General features: G+C 38.6%; 5 protein-coding genes across 7 annotated transcripts; 3 read left to right on the top strand and 2 right to left on the bottom strand.

The window, feature by feature from the left end:
• The first annotated feature begins 1283 nt into the window (after positions 1 to 1283).
• LOC115622200 (CUE domain-containing protein 1) lies at positions 1284 to 3718 on the top strand. Of its 2 annotated transcripts, none has more exons than XM_030516095.1 (2): positions 1284 to 1478; positions 1611 to 3718. In XM_030516095.1, the coding sequence occupies exons 1-2, from the start codon at positions 1314 to 1316 to the stop codon at positions 2373 to 2375; spliced, it is 930 nt and encodes a 309-aa protein (XP_030371955.1). In that variant the 5' UTR covers positions 1284 to 1313; the 3' UTR covers positions 2376 to 3718. The 2 variants fall into 2 exon arrangements, with proteins under 2 accessions (XP_030371955.1, XP_030371954.1); XM_030516094.1 differs by having other exon boundaries at positions 1563 to 3718.
• A 1322-nt stretch (positions 3719 to 5040) lies between these two features.
• LOC115622469 (ras-related protein Rap1) lies at positions 5041 to 7729 on the bottom strand. 2 transcript variants are annotated; one of them, XM_030516412.1, is made up of 2 exons: positions 7590 to 7729; positions 5041 to 7183 (listed from the first exon to the last, which is right to left on the bottom strand). In XM_030516412.1, the coding sequence occupies exon 2, from the start codon at positions 6386 to 6388 to the stop codon at positions 5834 to 5836; it is 555 nt and encodes a 184-aa protein (XP_030372272.1). In that variant the 5' UTR covers positions 6389 to 7183; positions 7590 to 7729; the 3' UTR covers positions 5041 to 5833. The 2 variants fall into 2 exon arrangements, with proteins under 2 accessions (XP_030372272.1, XP_030372273.1); XM_030516413.1 differs by lacking the exon at positions 7590 to 7729 and having other exon boundaries at positions 5041 to 7000; positions 7066 to 7183.
• LOC115622468 (HBS1-like protein) lies at positions 7725 to 10096 on the bottom strand. Its single transcript, XM_030516410.1, has one exon. It carries the CDS (start codon positions 10027 to 10029, stop codon positions 7987 to 7989), a length of 2043 nt encoding a protein of 680 aa, XP_030372270.1. The 5' UTR covers positions 10030 to 10096; the 3' UTR covers positions 7725 to 7986.
• A 242-nt stretch (positions 10097 to 10338) lies between these two features.
• LOC115622716 (transmembrane protein 134) lies at positions 10339 to 13345 on the top strand. Its single transcript, XM_030516754.1, has 2 exons — positions 10339 to 10847; positions 12023 to 13345. Exons 1-2 carry the CDS (start codon positions 10672 to 10674, stop codon positions 12372 to 12374), a joined length of 528 nt encoding a protein of 175 aa, XP_030372614.1. The 5' UTR covers positions 10339 to 10671; the 3' UTR covers positions 12375 to 13345.
• Positions 13346 to 16079: 2734 nt separating this feature from the next.
• On the top strand, positions 16080 to 17903 carry LOC115622785. The gene is made up of 2 exons (XM_030516845.1): positions 16080 to 16125; positions 16212 to 17903. The coding sequence occupies exons 1-2, from the start codon at positions 16080 to 16082 to the stop codon at positions 17765 to 17767; spliced, it is 1602 nt and encodes a 533-aa protein (XP_030372705.1). The 3' UTR covers positions 17768 to 17903.
• Positions 17904 to 17927: the final 24 nt, after the last annotated feature.

The raw sequence follows: 17927 nt of genomic DNA, 5'->3' as shown, positions 1-17927 counted from the left end.
ACCTATATTCATCAGTTCCGAAAACCAACTATTTAATGAACAAATAAAATTAGAAAGTTATGTAGGTCAATGCCGACCGTATTAAGTATATGAGATGAACGGATGTTGCAACCTTAGACGGATATTGCAATCCTAACATACCGAAACCGATCACATAATGATAACAAATTTATTTGCGACAGATTAAATATAAAAAATATGCGCATAAAAAAAGACGCTTAAAATAGAAAATAGCATTCACTCTTGCACAGCTTCCAGACAATTAATACATACTGTAGGTACTTGATGCCGATAACCACCCAACGTTATCTTTTATGCTCTCAAGCAAATCAGCAGCAAGAATTAAATGATGAAATTTGTTCAAGAATTACATCACGTGATTTTTTGGCTACGAGAACAAGACACTTTGTATTTTTAAATTTGTCAAAAGAATTGATGTAAACTATTAAGCTACGGTTCCAATTAGCAAACTTATTGAAATACATTTGTAATTTCAATATGTTAGGTCTTATTTAGCGATGCAAATACTTATTAATTTGCATACACTCTGCAGTTCTATTTTTAATTCATGATGCATGGATTGGATGCATGGTTTGAAATCGAATGATAATTCCACCCACTATAACTTGTAGACTTTGCGCTTAAATTAATTTGTATGGTTACATCACCCATAAAAAAAAACTTCGTGGGTATTCTGTCTGACCGCTGATAACAGATTGATAAGCTTTGTCACAGACAATAACGCATACATAAGCACGCACCAGACATATCAGCGCTAATTGACACTTATTAAACGCTCAAAAACGAAAGAAAAATATCAAGAGCCAGCAAATTTGCGATTTCATGCCGGAACAATTGGCGCACGTGCGCCGGAGGCCGGCTAATTGTCACAAGCATCACGTGACCGATGATGTACTCGCGTTAAAAAGTGCATACACAAAAAGAAAATAGAAATATGCTAGTACAAAGCAGTAATAACTGGTTCAGTTTCTATATGGGCAAAAGATAAAAGCAAAACTTCTAAAAAAGATTTCGTAATATAAAGTGATTCGTTAATTGCACCTATAATATATTATTTGGGTTTGCTTATTAATTTTGAAAAGAAATTAACTATTGTGTCGCAGCATCAAATTTCCGTTACCCACATACTAGAATGGACGTCCGTCGAATAAACGCTTTCCAGCACTAACCATTTAAACATCGATACATATGCGATGACAGAGATATCGATTAGAATAATACCAACTATCGTGTAGTTGTCATCTGTCCAGCTGTAGCAAAAATATAGGGTAGAATTGCAGAGATAAAAAATCATGGCTACATCGACTCTGCAGTTGGAGTTCTCACAGGCCATGGCCGACTTCAAAAAGATGTTCCCTGACATCGATCGCGAAGTAATTGAAGCTGTGCTTCGCGCGAATCTCGGCGCAGTTGACCAAACAATAGACCAACTTTTGGCCATGTCAACGGATAACCAGGTAGGTAGTATGTTGGTGCTCGGCACATCAAGGCTCACATTTGTTTGTGTATACTAACAACTACTAACCGCATGAAACGCATAGAACGAAAAACTGCGAAATGAACTGGACGCTAATGTCTCACCACAACAGAGTCTCATCAATCTGAACGATTCGGACAAAGACCTACGACGAAATGCCTCGGTCGTTGGCTCTCAACAAACGGAGCAACTCATCGATACAACGGATGGCGTGGGCAGTAATACACGCACAGAGAGCGCCGTGGCAAGCGCAAATAGCACAACACTGCTCAACACAGCTGTCGCTTCTCCGAACCATCACAATACGGGCGCCTCGCCCAAGCAACGACCTCTGGGTGCATCGAACAAGTTGAATACAAGCAGCAACAGCAATACGCCCACAAAGCGTAGTCACATGGTCACCCTGTCCAACAGCAGCACTCCAAGGCGCTGGAATCCGCCTATGTTAGGTGCACTGCCTCAGGGATTTTTGCGTGTGACGCCTGTTGCTGGACAGCAGGACTTTGAACTGCCCGACGAGCAATTCGCCCTAATGCTGCAGAACGAGGAGTTCATGAATCAATTGCGCTGGAATCAAGACTTTATGAACGCGTTAGAGAAGGAGCAGAGCGGCAAGGCTAAGGGCGAGGATGATGCGGCATTTAAGGAGCGACTTAAGAACATGGGCAAGATGTCACGCAAGAAATTCCTACAAATGGCGCGCGTCTTCACCTGGCAACGCAACAAAAAGGTAACGACCGCAAAGCAGATTGATTCGTTGCCCTTGCGTGAGGAACCCAGCGACGATGAGGACCACCATCATCATAATCAGCGACAGCAGCAGAATGCACAGCAATCTCAGCAACAGCATCAAGGGCAATTGCAGTTGCGCAAGTAAATGGCGACGATTCGCGTCTCATTGTTTGTTATCTTATCTCATCGGGCCATACGTCAAGGTCATATATTTACTTCTAGGTACATAAGGTGGTATATATATGTGCGTTAGTAATCTCTCGTTTTACGTAGCAATCTCAGCATACCCAAGAAAAATCTCCACAGAAATGACGCTATACATAAATACGCATATGTATGTATGATTGTAGTTTTTAAGTTGTTTTAAGCGTAATAACCTAAAGTGCAATTTCCCCTACTATTCCCCCTCTAACCCAGTAACTCAAAACAGTGCAATACATATTATCCGCGAATACGTCTATATATATACTAATACTAATATCTGTACATGTATAAGTTTTTACCTACAACTTTTTCGTTGTTGCCAAATTAGCGTAATTAAGTTTTACTGGATTTTTTATTATGAACATTTTTAAAATGCGGCTTTCGGCCATGTTTGGTGGCAGCTTAAAGGCTGCTTGTTCGTTTGAACATGGAGTTGGACTGATTACGAAAGCGTTTATTTATAATAATTTAACATCGCCTAAAAAAGAACAAAAACAATTATTCTTACACGTAAACCATACATATATTTAATTCAAAACACTAGTCATTAAACAAACGGCAATTCAAGTGCACTCAAACATCCACAAGTTGTACAGTAATGAGAAATATTTGTATCTTTACATGCCCCCCGACCCCATTTAATCAAGAGTAAGCTTCTTGCATAAACTATCGTATACTATACATACACATATACTTAGAAGAGCGGCAGAATAATGTTTTCTAAAATGCCATATCAACAGTGGATATTATAGAAACCATAAGCTAAAAGTAAACTAAAAGCAGAGCAGACTAAGGCCTGGCCTCTCAATGGCCGATCAGGTTGCCAATTTAATTTGCAACAATTTTTTTAATGTGCGGTACTATTCAACTTTTTAATGTAAGAAATCTATGCGGATCATATCTGATCGGACGTTGAGAAGTAGAGTCTAAATTATTCAAAGTTATCACACAAAAATTTACAAAACGAGTGCATAAAATTAGCAGAAATTATTAAAATTCTTAAAGCCATTTGATTGTATGTAATTGTATTATACATAAACTAATTAAATCTATTAATACGCTTATATGATGCTTGAAAATTGTGGGCTTTAAAATAATACATATTCAAATGCCTACCCCTTATTATTAAATATTTTGTCCATGAAGTACATCAATATTGGCATTTCCCAATGTAGTGGACAAAACCCCGTCTTAAGCTTACGATTTTCGGGCGTTGTATTAATCTGGTATTTGCCTATTATATTCCAAGTATGAAATACAGCTAATAAAATACTTTCGAACCAAGATTCTGCATTTATAATTTATTTCGCAATCCATCCCATAGGTGCTCTTTCAATGTGAACGTTAACACAACATATCTTAATATCATGCGATCGCTAAAATCGTATCTTTCCTTGCTGATATATAAACACTTGAAAACTATTGGAATAAAGCAATGCTTGTATTAAATGCTATACTGTAAAGCCGAAAGACAAATTATTTTTTTTGATGAGGAATCTGTAGTTTAAGTTTAAAAAAATTACATGACCATTTTTCTTACATGGATTTATTTAATTTTTATTTGTTTTTTTTTATATTTTGTAAACATAATCATAATACATTCATTTATTAATAATTAAAAGATAATAAATTTATTTCAATTACTTTTCACACGTTTTTATTATGGTATGCTGAGCTCTCATTGTAAGGACAATTTTTTCATGCATCAGTTAAGTCTTCTGGTCAGGAGTTAAGCTGACAGATTTTGTATAGAGAACTCTCAGCTTAAATGCTGTTTAAAGTTACCTGATTCATGAGAAAGTGGTCCTAGGAGCATTGACATCAGCATTTCGTCCTATATTAATCACTTAATCATTGTTTTATCTTCCAAATACTTCAAAACATTTGAGATAATGCAATGAGAAACTGATGAGCATTTAGGATGCTGATGCAAATGATTTGGCCATGAGACGTCAGCAATTTACATTATTTTATTCAAAATTGATTTCTTTATCATTTAATTTGGGTTTTTCTTGGTTGGCTGTTTGACTTTGACTTTCAGTTAAGGGCATATGGTACGTCTATGTATTATATTTGTTATTATGAAATATGTATTTATAAATTTAGTTCGTTTGGATCGACGACAATTTCATGCTTATAAACTTTCTTTTGTTTTAATTTAATTTATGTATATATCAATTTATTTTATTTTTGTTAAATAACAGGATTTAAATTGTTTTACATTCTGCATTGCAATCAAATTCAACTTGCGTTATCTCTAGTGAATGTTTTCTTTCCTATATCTCTCAGCAAGTGAGCGTGTGTGTGTGTGTGTACGTATATATATGTATGTGTATGTCATCTTGTATGCTGTTGTATTGGCTTTGTTTACAATTGTATGTTTTAAAATACATTTTTAAATTATAGGTTTCACGTGCTCTGCGAGCATGCCGGAGTGTCTGTGTATATGTTTTATGTTTATATGTTTGTAAATGCGTGTTATATATATGTGTGTATGGTTGATGTGCAATTTCATGCAAATTTTTTAATTTTACTTACACAGAAATTGATCATTAAAACAATTACAATTTGTAAATTTGTTTTAAACTAATTACTAAAATGGATTTTCTGTTTGTTTGCAACATTTTGACATCGTTTTTTCATCTTTTTTGTATGTTTTCATTTTTATTATTGTTTAGGTTTAGGCATACAATTAATTTAGTTTGATTTTTCCCGTTTTTCATGGTAGACGAGCAACGACATTTGTAATGTTGTGCGGGCTTATTTGTGTTTCTTTGTTTTGTAAATAAATTGTAAAATGAGGAAATCAAATAAATACGAATGTTTTGTTTATGTTACGAATGTCTAACGATCTTTGTAAAATTTTTCCAAAAAAACGGCTCAAAAACGAACGACAAATATTTGTATTAAATAATTCATAATAATTAATTGTTAATAATCAGAATAGTTTGTGTTTGTTTGTTTGTGTATATATATAAATGTGTGTGTGTGTGTGTTTAGAATTTTACACAAAGACAAAGGATAAGTTCTAGAGGGTGGAAAAATTTGCCCAAATAATTTCATATATTATGAAATTTCATAGCTTAGAAAATAAAACCACTTCAATATCGAAATGGCTTTATTTATTGGACAAATTGGTTAGCGCCCTTTTTGAACAATACAATAATAATGTAGTGATAATTACAAAAATTTTGCACAGTTAAAAACTTGTCAGTTAATTTTGCTTTAAGTAGTTTATGTTTACTCGCAATTTTACCAATCTCCTTTTTCTGGATTTCTTTTCTTTCTCTCTTTTTTTTGTTTGTTTTTGTTTTGTATTTGTATTCATTCTTCTGTTTTTTAGAAAAAAACTGAACTTTCTACTTTTACTTAGGTTTTTCTCTTATCTTTTTGGAAGTCTTATAGCAGAACACATAGGGACTTTTTCGGTTTCTTTTGTTTCTTTTCGGGTGACTTCTTGTTGATTTGCCTTACCAAATCGTAAAAAATATCATTCACATTCACTTTGGCTTTGGCTGAGGTCTCCATAAAGGCGCAATTGAATTGATTGGCCAAACTTTTACCCAATTCCTTGCCGACTACCCGCTCCTCTTCAAGATCGCATTTGTTGCCAACCAGCACCATGGGCACATCGTCCGTATCCTTGACGCGTAAGATTTGCTCGCGCAGATCCTGCAAATCGTTAAATGTCGACTGCGCCGTTATCGAATAGACCAGCACGAATCCTTGGCCGTTCTTCATATAGAGATCTCTCATGGCGGTGAATTGTTCTGTGCCGGCAGTGTCGAGTATCTCAAGCATGCATTGCTGGCCATCTACCTCCACCTGCTTCCGGTAACTGTCCTCAATGGTGGGATCGTACTTTTCTACAAAAATGCATTGAACAAATTGCACTGTAAGTGCCGATTTGCCTACACCGCCGCTGCCGAGCACGACAATTTTATATTCACGCATTATGTCGCTTTTGGTGCTGTTGTTGTTGCTACCTACTGCTGCACGATTGTGGGCGAGGGCGATGCTTCTGTTACTTTCGACTGTTGTTCCTGTAGTTGTTTTTATTTAAATTTAGCGCAGGTAGTAATCACTTGCGTAGGCGGGTGGTTGAGGTGGTTCAGTTGTTGCTTTTGTTGTGGTTGTATAGCTCTTGTTGTTGCTGCTGTGCAAAAATGTTGAACTGTTGCTAGTGCTGCGGCTGCTGCGTTTTTCTCTCTTCTCACTCTCTTGCGCTTAGCACAAAAAATCACTAGTTTAGGCGTTGTTCGGCGATTGCTTTTGGGTTGCAGTTGCAGTTCTTGTAGAATTATTTTTGTTAAAGTAAATTTCACTTGTGTCTTTCCTGTTTTTGTTGTTATGATAACCTTTGTGCCGTATTTTTTCTTTTTTTTACCAACAAACTTTGTATTCTATGCGCGTTGGTATTTTTGAATTTGTGTATGTCTATGTGTGTCTGTGTGCCGTAGATTTTGCTTCTCTCTCAGCCTTTTAATTTTGTTGGGTTGGTTGTAAAGGTGCGTGTTTGTCGTTTGTTGCTGCCGTTGTTGTTGTTGTGGTTGTCGTCAATTGTTGCTTTCGGTTTCAGCGATAAAAGAAAATTTGTAGCGCGTTGTTGTAGCTGATAGTGGGGCACTTACTGCTGATGCGGCTCGCTTGCTCGCAATGTATGTATGTATGTGCGACACACAATGACTACGACAACTTCCGTTTTATCAAAACTGTTACCTATATTATTGTAGCAATTGCGATTTAGTGCTGTGGAATGCAAGAAAACAAAATAACTTTAAATTGAATTGCACTTTAAATTCGTTTTGGTTTGTCTATTGCTAGTGAATATTCACGGACAAAGTATTCTCGCTCTACCCCTCAACTTTTTATGATTCATTTTGAAGAGTTGCCAGCTAGCCGGCGCAGTTAGCTGTTGTCACTGCCACCAGCAAGCATCTCACTTTACAGCGTGGCTTTATTAAATATCGTTAACATTTTAAATAATTTTAAACAATTTTTAAACAGCTTCACAACCATTGCAAAACAGTTTTGTTTTTCCAATTTAATAATTGCATTTTTTGTAGATAAATATTTATTTTCACTAACACTTGATCGGGGTCCCTGCAGTGCGTTACTGCTGGCCTATAACTGCAGAAAGTGTAGATCCATTTACCTTTGTTGGCTGCTGTTGCTGCGCACAATTCGTTTTCCTATCTAAGTCCGTTTCCCACGGTTCGCGAAAATGTGTGTGCAAGTTGAAATACTACTGCACCGCGAAATATGTAAATTTTTATTTATAACAACTTAATTTTTAAGCAAACAAACTCTTTATTCGGCGCTTATGCTTATGTCTAACTCAATGATTCATCTAGTGCTGCCAGACTGGGTCCTCGTGGGTGCTGCCATTCGCAGCGATAACGATAAGCACTACGATAAATGTATTGCACATGACTACGTCCATTGCAGCCGTTTTGTTTTTAATTTTGAAATGTGTGTATAATATATTTGCATAGCAAAAACAAAATAGCATTGGGACTTAACTAAAATTTCGTAAAAATAAATAAGCACTCTCAACGTATTTTAGTGACCATGCCAGCGGCAATCGTTACACCAGCCACACGCATCATAATACGACCCAGCTCCTTGAAATCAGCGTATCGTTCAATGCAAATGGGCCGAGACGTCTCCACTTCCACGAGAGCACAGGAATTATTGCCCAGACAACGTGGCTTTTTCTTTACAACTTCTCCGGTACTTTTATGGATGAGCGCCGTAAGTTTGCACACAGTGGCCGGTTCAATTAACGACTGGTGATGCAATAACACTGGATAACCCATTGTAATTGGCACCTTTACATTAAAAACAATTATGCGCGCCTGGAAGCGTGTTGTCACTGGTATGGGCGTCTGCGGGTCGCATATGATGCAGCCAACTGTGATATTGTTTACATCCACGCCTGCTAGCGTAACGGCTACCTGATCGCCAGCAAAAACATTCGACTGCGACAGCTCGTCTATCGTCAGGGCCTTCACTTGGGCCTGTTCACGACTTGCACCAACAAGGACTTTATCATTTACGCACAGCACGCCCGTCTCTATGCGCCCAGAAATGCAGAAGCCAGAGCTAGTGCCCTTATAAATATCCGACACAGACATACGCAGAGGTCGATCAATGGCTCGATCGGGAATCTTAAAATTCTCTATAACTTCCAGCAAATGCGGACCAGTGTACCAAACGATTAAAGCCGGCTCTTGTGCCCGTTTTGTTAGATTCTCGCCGGTCAATCCAGAGCAGGGTGTAAAGCTCACGTCAGATTCCTTAAAGCCTGCCTGTTTGAGAAACGCTTTTAATTTGCTTACAATTTCTGTGAATCGCTCCTTAGACCAGCCAACAGTATCCAGTTTATTGATGACAACGCCCAGCTGATTGACACCTAACGAACGCACTAGAATCGCATGCTCACGCGTCTGTCCACCCAGCTCGAAACCAGACTCGAATTCGCCACGTGTCGCATCCACTACTAATAATGCTACGTCGGCCTGTGTTGCGCCCGAAATCATATTTGGTATGAAGTCCTTGTGACCAGGGGCATCGAGGAGTGTAACTATTTTCGATTCGGTTTCAATGCGCGACTGGCCAACGTCCATGGTAATACCTCGTGCTCGCTCCTCGCCTGTTTCATCGAGCACCCAAGCGTACATGAAACTCTGCTTTCCCAATTTCTTGGACTCTTGTTCGTGCTTGTGCATTACGCGCTGTGAGACATTGCCAGTGTCGTAGAGCAGATGACCCATCAGAGTGCTCTTGCCAGCATCCACATGGCCAATGACAATCATATGAAATTGACTCTTTTGGTCGGCCCGTTCCTTTTCGTACAGTTGTTTGGCATTCCGTTGAGCCTGATCCTTGGACACTTTGAAAGTGTTTGCAGCGTTGCGCGCTACATCATCCCCGCTTACGTCTACAGGCGTGTTTCGACCAGACAGCACAGGCGAGGCAGGGGTTTTTGGAGATGCAATGTCGAAGCCACGTCGAGCTTCTTTTTGTGTTGACAATGTAACCTTTGTAGTAGTGACCGCCGAAGCGGAGGTTGGTTTCGGTGTGGTCATCGTTGCAGCCTTCGTTATAGATGTTGTTGTTGTTGTTGGTGCATTGTTCAATTTGAACTTCTGCGATCTCTTCTCATTTTTATTGGTCTCCTCGTTCAAGATTTCATCAAGTATTTTCTGTATATCGTAACCAAAGCGCATGGAAGTCTCCACAATAAGACGCTCTGACACAGCATCACCAACGACACTGCGAACTTCGTCAACGCAGGAACTAAGCTGGGCTTGCTCCAGCTCATCAAGCACTGGCATCTGAAAGTTGTCAGAATCTCGCCTTGCCTTTTGGTAGGCTTCATCGTCGTCCTCATCCTCCTCCTCTTCCTTAATGTCCTTGTTTTTACTCATGAAAGCCGACATACTCTGCTGTCCCCGTGCCCGATCATAGAGCCATTGCTGAGCATCTGTCGGCGAGATGCACTCGTCGTCCACAGAATGCCCGTAGACGTCGTCATAGCCGTCGTACTCGTCGTTATAGTCCATGGTACGTACAATCCTGTGACGTGACATGCTGATGAGCTTTTATAGTTCCTGGTGTGCTTAATAACGATATTTCACAATTTGTTTTAACAGTAAAATCGAGTTTCATCAAAAATAAAAACACTCTACGTCATAAAGTTTTTGACAGTCTGGTAAGGCTAAAACATTTTTAACACATCCAGAGTTGGTGGTCGTGACACATCCATTTTATATTCTCTCAATCGAGATTAAAAAAGTAAAACCATAGCGTTCTTTACATTCTTTATACATCTTCCCCAGTAATTTGATCATATTTATTTCATAATTGAACGAACTATATTGGGAAGAGAATATCCATTTAGTTTAATCGTGAAACTTTTGCGTGAGCCGATATGTTTTTACAAGGCTTGCACCCACCACTAACATGTCCAATATTCTTCTTCTTACTGCACATTATCTTTGTGTAAAAGAAAAACACATTACATACTGCGTGAATATTCGGTGCAAAAAGTTAACAATCCTGGTTTAATGTGTCGAAAAATGCAGCAAGTGCAGCAATAGACGCGCGGTCTGCCTTGTCGATAACTGAAAAATCGCGCAGGCAGTTCTTTTACGTTAAACTACTATATTAATAGTAGAAATAATATAAATAGCAACAACAACAAACCGAGCACCACCAAAGAAGGCAGCAGTATGTACAACAACGGCGCACGGGGCCACGGCTTCACAATACACGACGCTTTCGAAGAAGAAACAGACGAGGCCATACGGGTGTATGGCTCCACAGTGATATCAACGCCAATGCGGGGTGGGAGCGCCAAACAAGGCCGCTCCACCGAAGATGTTTCCATACGCATACAGGATCCAAAGTAAGTTACATATGTATGTACACGTATGTATGTATGTATGTCCAGCCAAGTCCCCAAGCAAAACGGGTTCGCCTGTATTGCTGGCTGCGGATGCGTAGCAGACTGGCTCTGTTTGGTGCTTGCGTGGGCAGCAGGTGTTGGCGTTGACCAAGATGCAGACTGACACCATTTAAGAGGTTCGCGCTCGTTTGGTGATTCAGACTCCTCTGCTGTTATTATTGTTGTTTATTGTGAATATCGTGCGCAGTTCAATGGACACTTAACAAGGAAGCTGCTATTTAAATTAATTGACACGCTGCTTCTTCGTATGACTGTTAAACTGCTGACTTGTTTTTGTTTATTTGCATTTGCTTTACAAAAAGATCAACAACAATGTGGTGCATGACAAGTGTATGTTGTACCCTACACTGCAGCTTGGTCGGCTATGCCGCGCCGTTTCATTAAAGGGCAGCGTTACTACCGCTTCCTAGGCGGAAATTGACCACATTTGCATATATTTTAGCGCGTGTTCCTCTTTTATTCATGCAGCCTTTTCCATTTCTTTTCCATGCTCGTGCCTCTATTCTTCCAACTACTCGCCACTGGTTAGTGGTTACATTATGCATGCATGGCGTGTTGTAAGGCAAAAAGCAACGAGCGACGTAATTATGGGATTTACTATAAGTCTGTCTGATTGGCGGGCATTGGTAATGGGAAGTCCCCTCCGCCCCCTATCTTATATATTGAGTTGGCGGCCGACTTATTTGGCATTCAATTGAAAAATATTTTGCGCATAAATTTTGTTCATACCTATAGATGGTATAATTTACCATATTTCTTAAATAACATGCCCGACGTCTAATGTATTCCCGTCATTGCGTCGCCGTTGACCGCACTCGAAGGCCAAGCGGCGGCGGCCCAACCAGTTAACAACGCATTCGCAATCGCGTGCATTTGTACGGCTTCGTTCTTACCTTTGGCAATATGCACACACACATGTATTTTTTTTTTTCATTTTATTTGATTACAAATTTTTAGTGTAATCTTTGCGAGACAGCGTCATTGCGCTTGGCAGCGATCCAGCGATGCAAAATAAATAAACGAGCAATGATAATCCGAATGTGTTTGTATCACTGATAAGCGGGTCACTAATTAAATTTCATCATTTTCCTTTCCCCCACATAACAATGCTTCAGAGGCTATAACAAATACACCGAAGACACAACCTCAAGGGACAGTGACTCGCTGATACAAGAATATGGTAATTTGCCGACCGAGGAGACGAACACATATTGCTGGCGGCATCCGAAGGTGCGTGAGAATTGGCGCACAGTTCTGGCCGCCTTCACATTGCTGATTGTTGGCACCGGTCTATTTGTGATGGGCACCTTTGCTATCGCCGATCCACACAATACATCACAGGGTGTTGTATTCTTTGTTGCTGGACTTATTTGCTTTATACCTGGGGCGTATCACGTCGTCTATATTTGGCTGGCCGCGAAGGGCTATCGAGGGTTCGACTTCTACCATTTACCATTATTCACATAAATGGCGACTCTTGGTTGATCCAAAAAAGAAAACGAAACGAGCAGTAAGATTGAAAGCCCTGTCTATATATATTTATATATAAATCTATTTTTTAATTGTAATTAACTCGAAATCGTTTTGTGTATGTATTTTTTTCTGTGTTTAGTGGTGAAATTTCTACATAACAAAGAACCGAATCTAGCAATACATATTTTTAAAATGTTTTCATAGCAAGTACTCAGAAATGTTTTGTATACCCTCAGAAGTGCAAATGATACGTACATTAATGATTTATAGTTTTACTATAAAACATTGACTCATTCACTCACACACACACTCGAAATTTATTTAAAAAACGAAAGACTTTATATATGATACTAAATGTGGAGCGCATTAGAATAAACATAACAAAACAAAAAAGTATATTGTAATTTAAAAATTATTTGTAAAATTTAATTGCACCAAAAATATGAGAAGCGAAAGCTAACGAAATGTTTTACGATTTTTGAACACGAATCTATAAATATATGTACTATATATGGGATATAATGGATGCGCCTTCTATTGACGCGTCTTAGTAGTACGCCTAAACATAAATTAGATTATAAAACTTCATGGTAAATGAACTAAAGTTATAAAACATTATTTAAAAATCGTATGTAAAATCTTAAAACAAAACCCAAGCTGTTAGCCATGTAAGTAAAAGCGCTGATATTGCAATATATAATGTACGTTTTTATAGTTATAGACTTTCTGCGCAAACTTTTTTCTAGCCCTCAAATTCACATCTGCCCGTCCTCGAAAGAACTAAAAACAAATGAAACACATAGACTAAACCTTAATTATTCACCGCTCATAAAACTCATAACTCTTTACCATTGCCCATAAATTTCCGCTGTTTAGTTCTTAATGTTATGTACATTTTTTAGGTTATACTTAATATGGTTGTATTAAAGATGGCAAAAAAAAATTAATAAAAGAAATTTATTTTATACACTTAAATTTTTTACTTTAAAGGAGTTTTTTCTTACTTTTCGTTAATAAATAAACTTTACATGAGTTTTTAGCTTAAACGTTTTTTAGTTAACACTTCTATGTACATTTATTAAATTAATTGTATTTTTTATAAAATTAAAAAATGTTATTTTGACAAAAAGTTTTTTCTTATATATTTATTTCTCGTCCATTCATATGACATATTCGTACGTCCAAAATCATATTATAAGCGAGCACTTAATGTCTGAAGCCACAACGCCTTGTCGCATCGCCTACATAACAGTAATACGTAAAACGTAATTTCTAGCTTTGTTTCGCTCTAAGATTAGTTTTTCGTACATTCGTAATGTTCCCTATAAGCACTTCGCAAGGAAGCGCAGCATATAGAGTAGACTTTGAATATTACATTGATTGGCAATTGTAGTTAAGAGCACTCTGAGCTACTATTTCCAATCAATATTTATAGTATTTCCGCTCCGACATTGTTTTAAAGCTCCCAAAAGTTTTGTTATTAATTTTTACAAATCAAACAGCAAATAGTGAAAAAAAATTCGAAGTAGCCACTGTTGTTCTTTTATGTGAGGCCTTATAGATTATGATATACGCAATACCCTGCAAATTTATTGTAATACGAATTTGTGCTCAACACGTAAGCTCTGTTTTCTATATCTCCGAAGTAAATAGTAAGATTTGTTGAAAAAGTGGCAGAGTCCAACTAACTGTCTTTGAAGCAAATTATGTCATTAAATTTTTAAAGAATTCGATGTGTATCTTTTCAAATATTTAGTTTGTTTCCATATAAATTTTTGCTGTATTCTAACATACAACTAGTGTTTACATAGAATACAAAAATAGTTCTCTATAGGAATTTGATTTTACGCCAAACTGTTCTTGAAATATGGAATTAAACCAAGATTTGACTTCTAAAATCCCAATTGGTTTGCCTTTATAGGAGAATGGATAAGCATGTGAAACCTATATACATATGTATGTGGAGTCATCAGGCACATAATAATTATATAATTTGTAGAATCTGTTACATATACAGACCAGTTTTCGTGTGGGACTACGACCAAATTTACCGGAATCGATTAGGTTTGAGCGTGAGACGGTCAAATAACTTTTACACTTATTTATCGAGTTTCTAAACAATTTAATTTATATTATTTTAATTAAAACAAATAATTCGCAGAATTCTATACCAAAATCTAGATTAATGCTACATAAAATTTGTTTTAATTTATTAACAAGACAATTCGCGTGCAAAATATTTGCATGTCTGTCCGTATTTATTTTTCACAAAATCCAATATCTTAAAATAGTTCCAGCAACTTTTGTAAACATTTGAATTGATTCTGACAAATCAAATAGATTTTTGGATTTTGAGTCTGATAGCTTGAAAACACTCAGTTTAGTCGAAGGCTTTTGCTTATTTCAATTATTAAGTTGTTTTGATTGCATCATTAAGCGACATTTCGCATTACGTTCACTGACTAATAGTTCTATAATAAATCATTAAACAATAACTAGTTTCGACTTGGGTTCTTAACGTATAATAAGAAAAACTTAATAACCGCTATTTGCAAACGCGGTCAAACGAGCGCATTCATTCATTAGATAGAAACGAAAGAAATCGTTGATTAACAGGCTTGATATTTTAATGTGCGAGTACTTCAAAGTTCAAGGATAGTTGGGAAGGGAAAGTCGATTTATTCACTGGTTATTCATAAACACACATGTCTCGTGCATAAATACATATATATAAGCCATTTTATGCCAACTACACACAACACTCATACGCACTGTTGCACCATTGAGGCCTCGTCTTCCGAATGCAGGGCGTGGCAAGAAATAACATCACATCGAAATGAATTTTACCTAGTGCTCAATAGTTAAGACCACAAAGTTGTTTCCGATTATAAATTGGCGATGAAAATACGAGGAAAACAACCGTTTGGGAAACAATCAAATGCGTTGCTCAATAGAGTTAACATTCTATAGAGCTATATTTAGTTAGACACATATATTGATATTGTAATTATGTTTATTTTTCTAGTTTATTAGCCATCGCCGATGCTCGCCGGCAATATTAAGCTTTAAATGTGCATATTAGCCAAGTAAGCGGTATGAAGAAATAAAGTGCATGGAATTCGAAACAAAACTCGCTCTGTTATTGTCGTGCTTTGCTATTATATCCTATCTCTTAAATCCTCTCCCTACCCCACCCCATTAGCAAAGTACAAATTGTCAACGCGACGTCGCATCGTCGGCATCGATCAAACATTGGGCCAGCCAGTAAATTGGAATTCCAATTGACTTTCTGGGCTCGGCACGGCGTCATTGGACGCATTTTACATTGAGTGGTGGCATGTCGCTCTCGCCACCAGGATAACCACAACAAACGTACATATGTGCTTGTCGTGTCTGCTTTGGAGTGCCTCCTATATCGGCTATATTGAAGTTCATTCGACTTTAATGAGCGCCCAGGTTTGGGGGCGGCACGAAATGGAAAGTTTTAGCCACTTGCATCGAACTAAGAAGCACGGATCATAAATTATTGTACTTGTACGACCCTAAAAAAAAAAAAACCGAAAAGGCCAACAAACAAACAGTCAGACAGACAGACAGACAAACATACACACACGCAATATCCATAGAACTGTCTAAAAATACACAAACGCAGTCGAAGTACAAATTCGTAATTCGTCGCGAATCAAAGTCAGCCCAGAGATGTATGAGCACGAGGCGGAATCGGACGAGGATTGTGAGGTCTATTGTAAGTTGTACTTTACACCAAAGTTAAGTCGTTATAGAGCATCGAAAACAATAACAACATGTCCCTCTTAATGGATTATTCTGCAGTTCTAAAGCCAGTCAACGAGTACAACATTGTCGACAAAATCAAGGAGGCCAATAAAGAGCTCTTCGACAATGAGGGTCCACCACCTAATGCGGCATCTGGTACCATGAGCGACAGTGCAAATGGGCGCAAAGTTACCTTTGCCCCAAATCTGGAGGATTACGAGCCGAGCCCGTGCGAACAAAATAAATCAAACTCGGACAGCACGGAAGAAGAGGACGATTCATCAATATTGCTGGTGCAAGAACTGACAAGACTAACACTTAGAAGTGAACACTTCGCGCCAATTGCAGAGGAAGAGGCGCCGGCATTGAAGAGCTTGGAATCCGAGTTCATTGAAGACAACAAAGTTACCGAACCTGAGGCGGAAACTGAGCCACAGCATCTACAGGAAACTGAACAAGATCCTAAGGAACCGGAGGAGGAAGAAATATCTGAAGAAATACTCGATGTTGTTGACATGGAAAGTCCAATAACCATCCCAAACCAAAAGCCTTCTCAACAACCAGAAGAGTCCGAATTTATAAAGGACAACGACTACGACGACGATGATTTTTCAGGAGTGGATGAGAACGATCTCTTCGATTCAGAACAACGAAATGAGGCAGCTCCCACGACAATCAATCAACGTCATCTGGATCGCCAAATAACATTCGACCATGATGGCGAATCGGATAATAAAAGTTTGACCAATTTACTGACCGAATCAGACTGCGAAGAAGATGAACGTGCAATTAACGAAGCACGACTGAGACTCCGGCAGGCGTACAAAAGTCTCTACCAAACACTGGGTGCTGAGGAGCAGGCCAAGATTGATGAACTCACAGGGCCAACAAAAACAAATCTCCAAAGCAATGGTGCTGATGATGAAGACGATGATTTGTCTATCATAGTGGCTTCCTACATACCCGACAATTTCGAACTCAATGAGCGCAGCATTTATTACAAAAAGGACGAGGATTTAGATGAACAACCTAATGGGAAGCCGAGTAGTAACAAAAGCAGGGGACTCCAGAGAAGTGAGCAATCCACAAAAAACTTCTTCACAACACGTCGCTTCTCGTTTCGACGTAAGGCCAAGCCCAGACCGACGGAACATGTGCCGGACATTAAACTAAACTACAAGACCTGTTGCGAGCATCGCCACTCGCTGCAGGAGAAATTGCCGCGGTACACGGGCTACCTGTCCGAATACGGATTGAGTGCGCAACAGCTGGACCGACGGGATCAGCAGCTGCGACGCAAGCAGCACTTTGCATTGGAACAGACGCTCAGTCGCAGTGAGCAGGAGCTGAAGAAGATGCAGGATAATGAGCGTGCCTTCACCACCTGGCTGAAGAACAAAATGCGTTATCCCATAAACAAGACCCGCAACATGTTTGATGCCAAGATGAGACGCGGCAGCGTGGCCGCTCTTACCACACTGGCGCCCAGCAGCGCATCCCACAGACAACAGCAGCACCAATCGAACAAACATCTTCAACAACCCCGCCTTGGGCGGCGGGACAGCAATGAGGTGCATGCGTATCGTCATCTGCTTGGGCATTGGAACAAGTAGCCAACGAATAAAATATACATAAATGGCTTCTTAAACATAGGTTTATTAATATTATTATCATTATTTAATTTGTAATACAATCTTCAATGGTGCAATGAGAGTTAAAAAATACAAAAAATATGAATGGACGAGTAAAAGAAAAGACGTCTGCTGCCTATAA

The sequence above is a fragment of the Scaptodrosophila lebanonensis genome, unplaced genomic scaffold (assembly GCF_003285725.1).
Source record: "Scaptodrosophila lebanonensis strain 11010-0011.00,11010-0021.00 unplaced genomic scaffold, SlebRS2 tig00000043-arrow-pilon, whole genome shotgun sequence".
Classification (NCBI taxonomy): domain Eukaryota; kingdom Metazoa; phylum Arthropoda; class Insecta; order Diptera; family Drosophilidae; genus Scaptodrosophila; species Scaptodrosophila lebanonensis.
This window is presented reverse-complemented; position numbering and strand designations above follow the sequence as displayed.